Source organism: Alligator mississippiensis, chromosome 15 (genome assembly GCF_030867095.1).
Source record: "Alligator mississippiensis isolate rAllMis1 chromosome 15, rAllMis1, whole genome shotgun sequence".
Classification (NCBI taxonomy): Eukaryota; Metazoa; Chordata; order Crocodylia; family Alligatoridae; genus Alligator; species Alligator mississippiensis.
The window spans coordinates 7,017,189-7,030,887 of record NC_081838.1 but is presented as its reverse complement, the minus strand read 5'-3'; the positions used below and the strand labels follow the sequence as shown (position 1 = coordinate 7,030,887).

Genomic DNA, 13,699 nt, shown 5'->3' with positions numbered 1-13,699 from the left:
GATGCAGAGACAGGGCACCGAAGGGCCTGGCCCCTTTCGCCTTCCCATGGTGTTAAACAGAGAAAACGCAGTGTCCCCCGCGTGGGTAACGCGTCTTTATTACACCAAGAACAGCTTCTGCTCTGGCCCTGCCAATGGCCCCCCCTTCTCCAGCATACCGCTGGACCACTAATAACTAAGCAAAGCCCACAAGATGCTGCCATGTGGAGACAAGAAGCCCGCAATGTCTGGACCTCCCAGCTCCTTCCAACACCTCCTGCCAGCCCAGGTGTGCAACAGTGAACGATGAGGACACCTACCACTCCCCCCACCGCTACTCACCACCCTTGGAAAGCTTGTAGGCTGCTACGTGATTGGAAATGTGGACTGCTGCCATCTGGGGCTCACTCCATTCCAGAGCTGAGCCCTCGCTGTGGTGAGATATAAGCTAGAAAAGAGTCATTAAGCATCGCGTGCCAGGCCCTGGGATGCTGGGGATCCACATAGAGCATCTCGGTGGCACGGCTCCAGCTCTGGCAACGTCGCTGCCTAGATGCCCTGGGCAGGCTTGGGCATACTGCGGGTCAGCAGGTAGTCTGCCCACGAGGTTGGCAGGTAGGAGACGGGGAGGTAGAAGAGCTTGGCGTCCCAGCCGCAGGAGTAGCGGGTGCGGGGGTGCCGGGCCGTCAGCGCGTGCTCCATGGCGTCGGTGACCAAGTGGAGCTTGGGGTTGGCCGTGAAAAGGAGCTCCTTGAACTTCTCAATGTCTGCATGGAGGGAAATCTGGCAGTGAGGAGCCCAGGCAGGCTGGGGCACAGGAACTAGTATCACGAGGGCCAGGGGAGACCTGGCGACAATTTGGGCTCCATTGCAATGGCCAGGACAGGCCCCGGACCCTCCTCCCCCACCAGCTCTCCAGAGCCTGGGGAGATTCTGGTCCCGGCAGAGCAGGGTGACGCCATGCACACGGCTGCGTCGTCCCCACTCTGCAGCCCTGGGGGGCTGACTGGTCCCCAGCAGGGACAGCCCTTGCTTGGGGTCTCCCCACACCTGTGCCCACAGCTGAGCAGGTTTGCAGACAAGCTCGGCTGCAGGGCACAGGGCTGCCACATCTGCCTGCAGTGTCCTGCGCTGCCCAGACGCTGCTTGCGTGCTAGGCCTTGGCAGGGAGATAGCTGCCAGGTCCCGGATGCTGCAGCCCAGTGCTGCCAAAGCCATGACTGGGCTCTGCGCTGCGGGGCTGGGATCTCTGCCAGAAATTCATCCCCCCAGGCTGAGCCCTACTCTCACCTCCCCAACCCCCCATGGCTTGCAGCTGTAATGTGGCAGGTTTAGGAAGGAAAAACTTCCTCACAGTCAGAGCAGGGAGGCCATGGGATAGATGGTAGGGACAGCAGGGGACTCTCCATCGCTGGAGGTGTTCAAGGAGAAGCTGGGCAGCTGCTGGGCAGGGAGGATTTAGGCGAAGCGATGCCTGTATTTTGCTATGGAGGCTTCTGGGCTTTGCTGGCTGCTGCATGGGGCTGGGAGAGAATTCTCCCCCTGCTTCTGCTCCATGTCCCAGGGCATTTTTAACACTCTCCCCCCACCCCAAAGGCACTCGGTGCTGGCTGCAGCCCAGGTTGGGGGTGAGGACGGGACTGGGCAAGTTCCCCTGCCATGACTCACCCCGGAGGGTCCTGGCTAGAGGGTCTTGCCCTTCCACTCAGGGTTAAACCGATGCGGCATTGGGGTCAGGAAGGAATTTTAGCTCCTGGTCAGATTGGTATGGACTGGGGGCTTTGCTTTCCTCTGTAGCAGGGGGTTTAGCCTCCACCTGGGATCTCTTGAGCGTCTATTAACAACCTTTGCATTGGCAGGATGTTGGTGGCCACAGTCCCCTGCTTTCCCTGTGGCCAGGCCAGGTGTGAAGCCTGGGACTGTGTCAGGGGCGACGGTAGTTTTGCTAAGAAGTTGAACAATGGGTTTGTCGGGTGGCTTGGGCAGGGCTCATCCTGCTTCAGGCAGGTGGTTGGACTAGATGCAGAGGTCCTTTCCCACCCCACTCCTCTACAGATCGATGAGTTGTCTCCCATAGTGTCCCAGCCTCTACCCCATCCCCGTCCCACCCTGGCACCAGGCATCTGCCCCATGGACTCACAGCAGTCAAAGTACTGCTGCCCATAGGCCTCCTTGACGTTGGCAGAGGCACAGCTCCACACCTGCTCCAGGCTCTTTTGGACACGCTGCACATCTACAATGGGTGTTTGGAAGCAGCCCGGCTCGATGATGGAGACCTTGACTCTGAAATCACGGAGCTCGCGCCTGGAATGGAACCGGCAGGGTGAACACGGGTGAAAGCACGGCCTTGGGCTGAGACACGGCCCCAGCACCCAGCTTCCTGGAGGCTGCGGGGCTGGGTGCGTCCTTGTGAGCCGCTTGAGGGGCATTAGCTGGTGGGCCCAGGAGAGGACACAGGCCATGGGGGATGCAGGCCACGTACCTCAGGCTGTCGGAGAAGGCCTCCACACCGTACTTGGCAGGGCCGTAGCCCCCTCCGAACAAAGTCAGCCGGCCCATCACACTGGCCACATTGACGACGCGGCCCTGGGCTCTGCGCACCAGGGGCAGCAGGCTCAGCGTCACCTCGATCAGCCCCACCAGGTTCACGTCCAGCACCCTGACGAAGTCGGCCTTGCTCAGAAATTCGTTGGGGCCTGCAGGGCCCCCAATGCCGGCGTTGTTCACCAGGCCCCAGAGCCCTGTGGAGGGGAGAGCGTGAGAGCGCCAGGCTGGCTCGTCCCTCCAGCCCGGTCCCAGGTTTAAGAGCAGTGCTTGGCTCTCACCTTCGCACTCTCTATGGGGTCCAGCAAACGCTCCTGCTCTAATGGTGCTTTGGGAGGAGTCAACAGAAGGTTTCCCTAAACCAACCCACATCCCATGGGACGTGTCAGTGCTTCCTCCAGACACAGAGACCCAGGGGGCTAGGAGGGCACGGGGATGCAGGCAAGGGGGCATGTGACCATCCCCACCAGCTCTGCTGCCCATGTCTGCCAGGGCCATGGAGCTGCTGCAGGCCACAGCTAGATGGGGACCAGCCCAGAACCAGCCCCCCGGATGGAGCAGAGGGCAGCGCCACACCTCACCTCGGTCCCCCACCTGCCCCTTCACCCAAGCAGCAGTTGCGGCAATGCTGTCAGATTTGGTCACGTCCAGGATCACCGTCTGCAGCCTCCCCGATGTCTCCTGCTGCAGCCGCTCGGCCCCCTGCTCCGTCAGACACGCCGCCAGCACCCGCAGCCCCCGCCCGTCCAGCTGCTTGGCCAGCAGGTGCCCGAAGCCGGAGTCGCAGCCCGTGATGAAGACGTGTTTGTCCGGGAGGTTACTGACCGTCTGCCGCTCCCGGTACCATCGGCGCAGGATGTACAGCACCAGCAGGGCCACCAGGTACAGCCACATCCTTGCAGTGGCTTCTGGCTACACACCAAGAAATACTCATTTTTGGTTGATTTTTCCCCCCTCTGTGACTGATCTCCCCATTTCCAGGCTTCTGGGAGATGCAAAACCTCAACCAAGATGCAGCCAGCTCTTGGGTGAGTCACAGGAGGTGTCGAACGGCATGCCACAAGCAGGTGCTTGTAACACTTTCAGCCCAGGGTCATCCTATGAACAGATACATCTTCTAACCTAGAACAAGACGTCCCCTTCCCCAGCGGTTCTTTGTGGACAGAGAGGCTGTTTGGGCAGGACCCATTTGGCATTTGTCAAATCAGGTTCCTGCCATTTTGGGGGACTGAAATTCAAGGTCTCTGACATGCTGTTCACCACGTTTACCATGTCCAAGCCACCGAAACTACCCAGCACAGAGCTGGGGACCCACGCGCCCGCGAACTCCTAAGGGCTTGGGTCACATGAAGCCCAAGAGCCAGAGCCCTGGTGCCTGGCGGGGGACTGAGCGGAGCCGCACTTCTCCGTGCCCCTGGGCAGAACAAAGCTGGCCATGTGCCACCACCAAGAGAAAGCCCCCGGGGCCCAGCTGAGCTTGCACTGAGAACGCACAGAGAGAACCAGACCCAGCCCGTAATTCAGTGCTTCTAGGGAGGCTGTGTTTGCTCTGCGATGTGAAGTCTGCTTTAACCCTTGGCTAAATGGGCGAGCAACATGCACACACAGGCATGCACACGTGCATGGATTGCACAGGGGGTGTTGGAACCCCCTCTTTGCCCTGGCGGGGTGGGGGGGCAGCAGCCTGGAGAGGCTGGCAAGGGCTGACCTCACCCTCAGGGAGGCAGGAGCAGGTGGTGAGTGGCACCATGCCTTGGATGTCCCTGTGCCCGTAGCCCCTGCTCTGTCCCCATTTCAAGGCACCCACCAGGACCCAGCCAGGGCTCCTCTTCAGGCACTCCCAGACAACCGCGGCAGGGAATCCTACCTGCACTCGAGGTCCTCACACGGCGCAGATATCTGTCCTGTCCGGCTGTCCTGCTCTGTGACCCACTGAGCGGCAAGGGGCTAACGACTGCCCTCGGCTGTGCTGGGACGAAGGTCGCGGAGGGTGGAGCTGGCAGGAGTGAGGGTGAGTTCAAGGTTCAAAGCTTCTGTCTGCAATGGAACCGGGAGCCGGTTGTGCTCCAAGTCCCTGCTGCCATCTCCGCCGTGTTGCCCGACTTGTGCTCCGCCAGACCCAGCAATGGGCTCAAGGTCACAGATCGTAGGGATGTAGGGCACAAAGCGCCATCGTGTACTCTGCTGTACCATCTTCTTCCCTCTGGGCCCCCCCCCTTATCTTATTTTACTCCTAGCTGCAGCTGGTACCCAGTACACAGACTTAATTTCTGCTTTTTTCTAACAAAATGGTTAAGGCACTTGACATAAGAAAATGGCTGGCTTAGCTATTATTCTGTCTTGTGGTCAGCAACATTGCTTGGCCACAGGTCATGCCTTGTGTTTAGCTACAAAGCTAATACTATTTAATAATTTAAATTATTGTTAACTTAACAGTATACTACAGAAAACTATTTTATTTCAGGGTAAAAACAAACTTGCCCATCACAGCATCCTGACCCAGGCTTTTATTACCTGCAGTGACTTGTAGTCAAGTGACATCCCCACTTTTTGTGCGTGTCCCTGGCTGCGGGGGACGGGAAGGAATTGCTCTGTGCGGCCTGGGCTCAGCTCCCCTCCTGTCCCCATCCCCCGCGCCCTGAAGGTCCAAAGGACCCTGCTGTCCTGCACCCCTGAGGTCAAGCATCTAGACACCCCGTCTCCCAGCCTGCCAGCACCAAACCATCCAAAAACAATGTGGCCTTCCCCACCGAGTGCCTGGGATTTGGGCCTTGTACCCCCTGTGTTGGGAAGGGGCCAGCGCTTTAAGTCCTTGCACCGTGTCGTCCAGAGAAAACGCAGGTGTCCCCTATAGTCACCGGGCTCGGGTCTTTCACCCGTTGGTTTTATCTGTTCATTACACCCAGAACAGCGCCTGTCTAACCCTCGTGGCTACAACCCCGCACCGGCTTCTGCATGTCCCTGGAAGGTGAATAATTGAGCAAGACCCAGAAGAGGCTTCTGCCTGCACACAAGACCAATGCCAGTGTACAGCCTGCCAGGCTCTTTCCAACACCTTCTCCTGCCAGCAGTGAGTGACAAGGACCCCCACGACTACCTCCCCACAGCCCCCTCTTGAAAAGCTGGGTTCTGTGCTCCAAGGTATGACCTGCTACCTTCTGCGACCCTCCACCAGAGCTCAGCCCTTGCACCATCACGGCAGCAGGGACTGGTCCCGGACCTCCCCCACGGCCCGGCTCAGGGTGTCGCAGCCCATGATGAAGACGTGTTTGTCTGGCAGGTTCCTGACCACCGGCTGCTCCCAGTGCCACCTGCACGGGACATACAGTGCCAAGAGGACCACCAGCCACACCCTCACGGGCACCTTCTGTTGGGGAACAAAGTCACTTGAAGCAGGAGCCACTTCTGACTCCTGGCTGCTGTCAGCAAAAACTCCTTCTTGTACCCACAAGGCAGAGCCCAGTCCCTCCAGTGACGCTCCCCGTGTGCTGCAAGCGAGCAGCCTGCAGACGTGGCCAGAGCAGGCGTGTCTGTGTCTGGGCAGGAACCCACCCAGCATGGAGCTGGGCACCCGCACGTGCCCGTGGGCTCCTCAGGCCTTTGGTAGTGTGAAGCTCACTACCCTGGTGCCCAGGGGGAGCTGAGCAGAAGCACACCTGACACCTGCTCCTGGGCCGAGCGAAGCTGGCCAAGCACCAGTGCCAGCAAGGCAGGCCCGGCTGCACCCTCGTTAGAGACCCAGACCTGGCCTGTGATGCAGGGCCCCTGTGGAGCCTGCTTTGTCCCTTGGTTGCATGGGCAACATGCACATGCACATGTGTGTATGCACGCACACACAGATCACAAAGGGGGTGTCGGACCCCATTTTTGCACTGACAGGGCAGTAGGAGCCCAGGCAGGCTGGGGGGTGCTAATCTCTTCCCTAGAGAGGCCGGTGTAGCTGGTGACGGGTGCAGTGCCTTGGATGTCCCATGTGTCCACAGTCCTCCGGACGGCCCCAGCTCTGTCCCCATCCCCATGGGGCACTGACTGCTCAAGGCACTGACCAGCACCCAGTCGCGGCTCCCGTTCAGCTGCTCTTCAGACAAACACGATGAGGAATCCTACCAGTCCATGGAGCCTTGTGCAGCTGGGAGGCCGGGTGGGTCACGTCAGGTCCTGGCTGGTTGGACCGTAGGGCTCAGCCTCGCCAATTGGTGAAAACCGAGCACCTCCCCCCGTCAGGAGTGGGGCCGAGGTCAGCCGGGATCTGGGGGCAACGGGCAATGATAACAAGAGTCTGTGTTTCTGGCCGGGCCTGAACAAACAAACACCTGATTCCAGGTTGCTCCCTGAAGGCTGCGGGGAGCAAAAGGGACTGGACGGACATCTCCGCCGTTCCCCAGGCTGCCCCTGGGCTTGTTCCCAGCTCCCCGAGAGCCTGAGCTCTAGGGCTCATACTGCCCCAGGATCCCAACTCCCCTGGGCACCTGTGCACCTGTGGCAGGGGCAGCTTTGGAGTCATTCATGTGCCGGGAACGTGGAGAAAGTCCCCAGTGGCAGAGCCGCAGCTCAGTCATCCCCTCTCCTCTGTGCTGGGGTCGGGGCACCCTCCCTAACAACAGGGCAATAATTAACTGCCCCGGACTCCTTCATCACTCCCAGCTCCAGTGGCCACTTATAATGAGGTTGCAGCCTTGTGCATGGGGCTTTCTATGGGAGGGAGAACAGTGTCCCAGCCAGCAAGGGCAATACGGCCTAGCCTGGTATCAAGGAGAGATCCAAGGGGGGCTTGTGCTGCAGACAGTAACAACTGTTTGGGGAGAAGTGGACACGCCGGAGGGCAGGGAACAGCTGCAAGCAGACCTGGACAGGTTGGACAAATGGTCAGAAAACAACAGGATGCAGTTCAACAAGGAGAAATGCAAAGTGCTGCACCTAGGGAGGAAAAATGTCCAGCACACCTACAGCCTAGGGAATGACCTGCTGGGTGGCACGGAGGTGGAAAGGGATCTTGGAGTCCTAGTGGACTCCAAGATGAACATGAGCCGGCAGTGTGACGAAGCCATCAGAAAAGCCAATGGCACTTTATCGTGCGTCAGCAGATGCATGACAAACAGATCCAAGGAGGTGATACTTCCCCTCTATCGGGCGCTGGTCAGACCGCAGTTGGAGTACTGCGTGTAGTTCTGGGCACCGCACTTCAAGAAGGATGCGGATAACCTGGAGAGGATCCACAGAAGGGCCACTCGTATGGTTAAGGGCGTTAAGGACCAAGCCCTATGAGGAGAGACTGCGGCACCTGGACCTCTTCAGCCTCCACAAGAGAAGGTTGAGAGGCGACCTTGTGGCTGCCTATAAGTTCATCACGGGGGCACAGAAGGGAATTGGTGAGGCTTTACTCACCAAGGCGCCCCCGGGGGTTACAACAAATAACGGCCAAAAGCTAGCAGAGAGCAGATTTAGACTGGACATTAGGAAGAACTTCTTCACAGTTCGAGTGGCCAAGGTCCGGAACGGGCTCCCAAGGGAGGTGGTGCTCTCCCCTACCCTGGGGATCTTCAAGAGGAGGTTAGATAGGCATCTAGCTGGGGTCATCTAGACCCAGCACTCTTTCCTGCCTATGCAGGGGGTCGGACTCGATGATCTATTGAGGTCCCTTCTGACCCTAGCATCTATGAATCTATGAAACCCCGTATCCCTACCATGCCCCCCACACATCAGTTAGGAGCTCACACACGACCTGCGTTAGCCTCTGTATTGCCAGACTGTGAGACGTGACCCTGGCTTTTGCTGTTCTTCAGGGAACACGGAAAATCAGACTTCCTCGGGGGAAGGAGTCCTTGCCCTCTTGGCCTGGCAGGCAGACTGGATTCAGCGGGGCACGTTCCTTTATTGTGGGCGCTGCTGTGAGCGGGATGCTGTGGCGCCAGGCAAACGGGACCGGGAGATATGCCCTGCCCCACAGAGCTTACAGTCTAGGAGCGAGAGCAGGTGGGCGCTGGCAGGCAGGTGGCAGAGGGAGCCCCAGGAAACAACATATCTTGGTACGGATGCAGGGCGGGGGGGGGGCAGATCAGGCTGCAGCCTCGTGCAGAGCTCATACGTCCCATGCCGCAGCCCCTCAGGGGAAGACACAGCCCCTGTCCAACGCGCCCACTCACACCACTGCTGCAGCTTTGTTGCAGAGGCTGCGGGGAGAATCGGTCCCCTGGAGCAGGGGCCTTTTGGGCCACAAATGGGCTGAGCTGGTTCTGCATGGCCTTGGACATCACTGGGGTCCCCAGCATTGCACAAGCTCCCCACTGCTTGGCTGTGTGTATATCAGGGCCCTGCCCAGCCCGGGAGCAACAGGGTCCCACCTACCCCAGCATAGTAAGTCCCCCATACTCAGCTGCTCTGCCTGTCTCAGCATGGCTAGCAAGCGTCCTGCAGTGCCCCTGGGAACTCCTTGGGGTTTTCCTTGCACACTAATTGCTTGTTAATCACTTGTTACCCCCTCCCCCCAAGTGTCTGCAGGGTTTGGTCAGAAGCATTAAGCCGAGGAACCCGGTCCCTGGCTGTAGGGAGTGAGGGGCGTGAGGGGCTTAGCTCTGCTGTGTTGGGGATACGGATCTGATGCCACCCACCTCCCAGACTCCCCCTACCTCCTCCCCTTACGCAGCCTGGGCTGGTTTGGGCCAAGACCAGGTCAGCACTAGGTCGGCCACAGCCGTGGGCATGTAGGAGAGGGGGATGAAGAAGAACTGGGCGTCCCAGCCGCCGGAGTAGCGGGTGCGGGGGTGCTGGGCGGTCAGCGCGTGCTCCATGCAGTCGGTGACCAGGTGTAGGTTGGAGCTGCACCCCTTCTGCAGCTTCTCCTGGGACAGCCTGTAGACTGAGCAGAGCCAGGGTGGGGGGTCAGCCCGGGGCAGAGCCTCGGGCATGGGCAGGCATATGCCTGAGTCTGCAGACAGCCTGTGGCCCGGGTCTGAGCAGGCTGGCAACATGCAGTCACTTCTCTCCCACCCACATGTACACAGACACGCTGCAGGGGCACTCAGCACGCAACACTCACACCCAGCCGTGTTCTGCTATGGCTTCCCCCAGGTCACTGCCGCAGGGCTCCTGGGAAGAGCTGCATCCTGCTAAATGAGGGTGAGCCCTCCAGCAGTGCTCACTGCGAACCGGCCCATGCAGCCTCGGGGAGGCATGACGTAGCATGATCTGGCGTGTTGTATGTAGCCGGCAAAGGGGGCTGTTTGGATCCTGCCATGCACACATGGTTCCTTTAAGGGGTGCTCGCTGCTTCAGGAGAAGAGGCCCTGGCTGCAGGGCGGTGGAGACAGCAGGGAGCAGACCACAGACAATGTGCTGGCCCCTCTATTGCCTCTGGAAGCACCCCCTCCCCGCTGACTCCCATCGCCCCGAAGAGGACAGAAGAGTGCTCACGGGTCTCGAAGTACTGCTGCCCGTAGCTCTCCCGGACCTCCGGCGAGGCACACTGCCATGCCTGCTTCAGGCAGCCCAGGTTGTTCTCAACGTGTGTCATGGGCGTGCGGAAGTAGCCCGGCTCCACCATTGCCACCTTCACCCCGAAGGACCAGAGCTCGCGCCTGGGACAGAGGCAGCCGTCACGCCTCGCCACAGCCCCACAAATGCCTCCCGTCCCACGCCGTGGCCTGAGGGGCAGCCCGTGGCCCCGCATTACCTGAGTGAGTCGGAGAAGGCCTCCACACCGTACTTGGAAGGGCAGTAGCCACCACCACAGAAGGCCAGTCTGCCCAGGATGCTGGCCACGTTGACAACGCGTCCCCGGGCTCTGCGCACCAGGGGCAGCAGGCTCAGCGTCACCTCGATCAGCCCCACCAGGTTCACGTCCAGCACCCTGACGAAGTCAGCCTTGCTCAGCCACTCGTTGGGGGCCACTGGCAGCACCACCCCGGCATTGTTCACCAGGCCCCAGAGCCCTGCGGGGTGAGGGCAGGGAGTGAGCCTGGGCAGAGATGGGACGGGAGACTCCCCCACTCGGGCACGAATCCCAGTGCCGCCAACATCCTGGCCCTGGGCTTACTGCTGAACAGACCCTCTGAGACCCTCCTCTGCCCTCAATGTAGCGCTTTCCCCCCAAGCTGCGACTCCACGCCGGAGTCCAGACCCCCCATCGCTCCCCTCCAAAGTGGGACACAGCACCCAGGAGTCCTCGCTCCCTTCTGTCGGCAGATCCTTTGCCCGTTGCCCCCACAGAGCCCCTCCTGTTGGAGCTCAGAGCTGCCCCGGGAAAGGCAGGAGGAAACACGGAGGATTTTCTCCCTGCACCCCAGTGTCACCCACCCCGGACTCGGGATGCATCGTGCCAGGGATACAGCAGCCTCACCTCGGTCCCCCACATGCCCCTTCACCCAGGCAGTGGCCGCGGCAATGCTGTCGGAGCGAGTGACAGCCAGGATCACCGTCTGCAGCCTCCCCGACGTCGCCTGCCGCAGCCACTCGGCCCCCTGCTCCGTCAGACACGCCGCCAGCACCCGCAGCCCCCGCCCGTCCAGCTGCTTGGCCAGCAGGTGCCCGAAGCCGGAGTCGCAGCCCGTGATGAAGACATGTTTGTCCGGGAGGTTCCCGACCGTCTGCCGCTCCCGGTACCATCGGCACAGGAGGTACAGCGCCAGCAGGGCCACCAGGTACAGCCACATCTTCACAGGCGTGGGGGAACAGCCACCTGAGGTCAGAGCTGTGTCCAAATGCGACCACCTCTGGGGAGGTTTCCAGCAGCTCCTCGCAAGTCATCAATAGCTGGGTGCCTGTCAGCCTGGGAGGAGCTGGCCCAGTCAGGTGGTTGCAATTCAGCACTGGACTTTTACCCACTATGGAGGAAAATATTGTTATTCCCTTCCTTCCCCAGCCTCGCTCATGGCCAAGAGACCAGCTGCAAGCTCTGGAGCGGGCATGGAGTATGGGGACCTGGAGCCCACCTTTACCCCAGGGTACAAGTGTGCCCCTTGGCAGTAACACAGGGCAGCTCACCGCTGGTAATCTGTATCTCGGCTTGCCCCAGGGATCCCTGCCCCTTCCCGTGCCCATCCCCTGGATGATCCTAGTTCTGGTCACGCCAGCTTTGGGCTCAAGATCACTCCTGCTTTTCCCTTTGGGGTCACCCCTGACGCTGGGATGTCTGGGGGAAACCAGACAGAACTGGGGCCTCCCCACCCCCCCCCACTTACCTGCCCCAGCTGCCTCCAGCCTGGAGCTGCCCAGGGCAGGGGTGGTTGATGCCTGTGCGAGGCCACCCCAGGTACGGCCTGGATGCAAACCCCCCATGCTCCCCCACCTGCCCCCTGTGCCACTTGGCTCCGGCTCCAACGCTTTTCCACAAAGCCACTCATCTGGTGGCGGGGACACTGTCCTGAGGGCTGCTTGGCTGGTGGCGGGGTCACGGCACTGCCCTGGGTGATCATTAATCACCCTGGAGGTCAGCAGGTCCTGCCTAGGGCCAGCTCTACCCGCGGCCTCGGAGCCAGGGATTCATGGGGGCACAGCTGCCCCGGGCTGGAGGGCAGCAGCTCCTGGGGTCGGTCCCGCGCCCCTGCCCCGTGCTGCATGTGGGAACGGGATCATGTTCACACCCCTGCACTGGGGACCGGCCCCTCAGACTCACAGTGGTCAAAGAACTGCTGCCCAATGGCCTCCTTGACCTGGGTGATGGCACCAGTCGCCCATGCTCAGAAGTGTGGGCTGCTGCTGCCCATAGCCCACTTGCAGAGCGCAGCCCCAGCGGTGCTTGGATTTCAGCTACAGAAGAGCGGGTCCTGTTAAGACACTGCTATTCAAACCAGGGCATCACCACCACCACATGGCTCATGGCTCACTTGCTGCCAAGCTGCCCTGGGCAGGCCTCAGCTGAGCACAGGGCAGCCCGAGGTCTACCCACGAGGCCACGAAGCTCAGCGTGAGCTAGAAGAGCTTGGCATCCCACCTGCAGGAGTAGCAGGTTCGAGGGTGCTAAGCCGTCAGTGCATGCTCTGTGGCATTGATGACCAGGCAGGGGTAGCGGTTGTTCCTGTGGTCTGTGCAGAGGACAGTCTGGCAGTGAGCAGCCCAGCTGGGCTAGAACAGGAAGCATGAGGGAGAGGGGAGCCCTGGATCAGTCTGGGCACCTTCACAATGGCAGGACAGCAGCTGGGCCTCCTGGGCTGGGCTGAGGCTTGGGCAGGGCAGAGCTGAGGCCACACGGTCGGCTGCACCATCCCATGCAGCCTGCGTGCACATGGTGGCAGCATGAACACAGCCCTGGACTTTGCAGGACTTTGCATGGGCAGAGGTTGCCCAGCCCAGGCTGGGACACTGGCACAGCTCCCATTGGTATGACCAGGCGCGGTCTCCATAAATCCATTCCCCAAGCTGGTCCCTGTCCTGCCCCAGCATAGGTCCCCCCACAGGGTTCCTGCCCCAAGGCCATCACGTTCACACCCCTGCACTGGGGACCTGCCCCTCAGACTCAAAGTGGTCAAAGAACTGCTGCCCAATGGCCTCCTTGACCTGGGTGATGGCACGGCTTCATACCTGCTCCTGGCCCTTCCAGATGTGCTTGGCCTCTGCACTGATGTTTGGAAGGTGCCCAGCTCGCGGATGGAGACCTTGACCCTGACATTGCAGAGCTTTGGAACTGGCAGGATGAACGCGGGGCAGGAGCCCAGCCTTGGGCTGAGCCAGGGCCTCGCCACAGCCCCCCAGGCACCCAGCTTCCCGGAGGTTGCAGAGCTGGTGCATCCTTGTGAGGAGACTGGGAAGTGCTGTGTTGTTTTCTCGTGCTCGCAGCCCCAGGGATCTGTGTCGAGGCCCAGAGACGGGATGAAGACAGAGAGGTCCCAGGGCTCCTCCCCACAGCAACTGCCTCTGCCTCCTTTCGGGGAGGTGGGTGCTGCCATGTCCTGCTGTCTTTGCACCCTAGCCTAGGCTGCGATCTGCTACAGGGAGCCCTAAGCCAAGCGTGTCCCAGCCTCTTGTTGGCATGGCTTTGAAGGGAACTGCTCTGTTTGGCCCTCCCTGGGGCTGAGGCAGCGACCGGAGATGGGAACAGGTGCTAGACCCTACTGGGATCCCTGTGTGCGCCCTGACGTTCCCGCCTGCTGGGCGTGGGGCACGTGCAGCTCTGAGCCAAGAGGGGCAGGACACACATCGCCCACCCCCAGGATGCAGAGACAGGGCACCGAAGGGCCTGGCC

The 13,699-nt window shown here is 60.7% G+C and overlaps 2 protein-coding genes across 5 annotated transcripts; both read right to left on the bottom strand.

Moving 5' to 3' along the window:
- Window positions 1–80: 80 nt before the first annotated feature.
- On the bottom strand, window positions 81–4,673 carry LOC132245911 (17-beta-hydroxysteroid dehydrogenase type 6-like). 2 transcript variants are annotated; one of them, XM_059719317.1, is made up of 6 exons: window positions 4,391–4,673; window positions 3,105–3,435; window positions 2,805–2,879; window positions 2,462–2,720; window positions 2,120–2,283; window positions 81–746 (listed from the first exon to the last, which is right to left on the bottom strand). In XM_059719317.1, the coding sequence occupies exons 2-6, from the start codon at window positions 3,415–3,417 to the stop codon at window positions 529–531; spliced, it is 1,029 nt and encodes a 342-aa protein (XP_059575300.1). In that variant the 5' UTR covers window positions 3,418–3,435; window positions 4,391–4,673; the 3' UTR covers window positions 81–528. The 2 variants fall into 2 exon arrangements, with proteins under 2 accessions (XP_059575300.1, XP_059575301.1); XM_059719318.1 differs by lacking the exon at window positions 2,805–2,879 and having other exon boundaries at window positions 4,391–4,671.
- A 3,572-nt stretch (window positions 4,674–8,245) lies between these two features.
- On the bottom strand, window positions 8,246–13,653 carry LOC132245914 (17-beta-hydroxysteroid dehydrogenase type 6-like). 3 transcript variants are annotated; one of them, XM_059719324.1, is made up of 5 exons: window positions 12,134–13,653; window positions 10,859–11,342; window positions 10,193–10,451; window positions 9,934–10,097; window positions 8,246–9,379 (listed from the first exon to the last, which is right to left on the bottom strand). In XM_059719324.1, the coding sequence occupies exons 2-5, from the start codon at window positions 11,169–11,171 to the stop codon at window positions 9,159–9,161; spliced, it is 957 nt and encodes a 318-aa protein (XP_059575307.1). In that variant the 5' UTR covers window positions 11,172–11,342; window positions 12,134–13,653; the 3' UTR covers window positions 8,246–9,158. The 3 variants fall into 3 exon arrangements, 2 of the variants coding, with proteins under 2 accessions (XP_059575307.1, XP_059575308.1); XM_059719325.1 differs by lacking the exon at window positions 12,134–13,653 and having other exon boundaries at window positions 10,859–12,127; XR_009457608.1 differs by lacking the exons at window positions 8,246–9,379; window positions 9,934–10,097; window positions 10,193–10,451 and having other exon boundaries at window positions 11,174–11,342; window positions 12,134–12,284; window positions 12,452–13,653.
- Between the last annotated feature and the right edge of the window lie 46 nt (window positions 13,654–13,699).

What these genes read in the sequence shown, in the direction of transcription:
- LOC132245911 (XM_059719317.1), bottom strand. Translation starts at nt 3,417, where the DNA reads ATGTGGCTGTACCTGGTGGCCCTGCTGGTGCTGTACATCCTGCGCCGA. An exon ending in ACCCCATAGAGAGTGCGAAG is followed by an intron (nt 2,721 to 2,804) that starts GTGAGAGCCAAG and finishes TCCCCTCCACAG; the next exon opens with GGCTCTGGGGCCTGGTGAAC. An exon ending in GCCTTCTCCGACAGCCTGAG is followed by an intron (nt 2,284 to 2,461) that starts GTACGTGGCCTG and finishes GTTCCATTCCAG; the next exon opens with GCGCGAGCTCCGTGATTTCA.
- LOC132245914 (XM_059719324.1), bottom strand. Translation starts at nt 11,171, where the DNA reads ATGTGGCTGTACCTGGTGGCCCTGCTGGCGCTGTACCTCCTGTGCCGA. An exon ending in GCCTTCTCCGACTCACTCAG is followed by an intron (nt 10,098 to 10,192) that starts GTAATGCGGGGC and finishes CCTCTGTCCCAG; the next exon opens with GCGCGAGCTCTGGTCCTTCG. An exon ending in GCAGCAGTACTTCGAGACCC is followed by an intron (nt 9,380 to 9,933) that starts GTGAGCACTCTT and finishes GGCTCTGCTCAG; the next exon opens with TCTACAGGCTGTCCCAGGAG.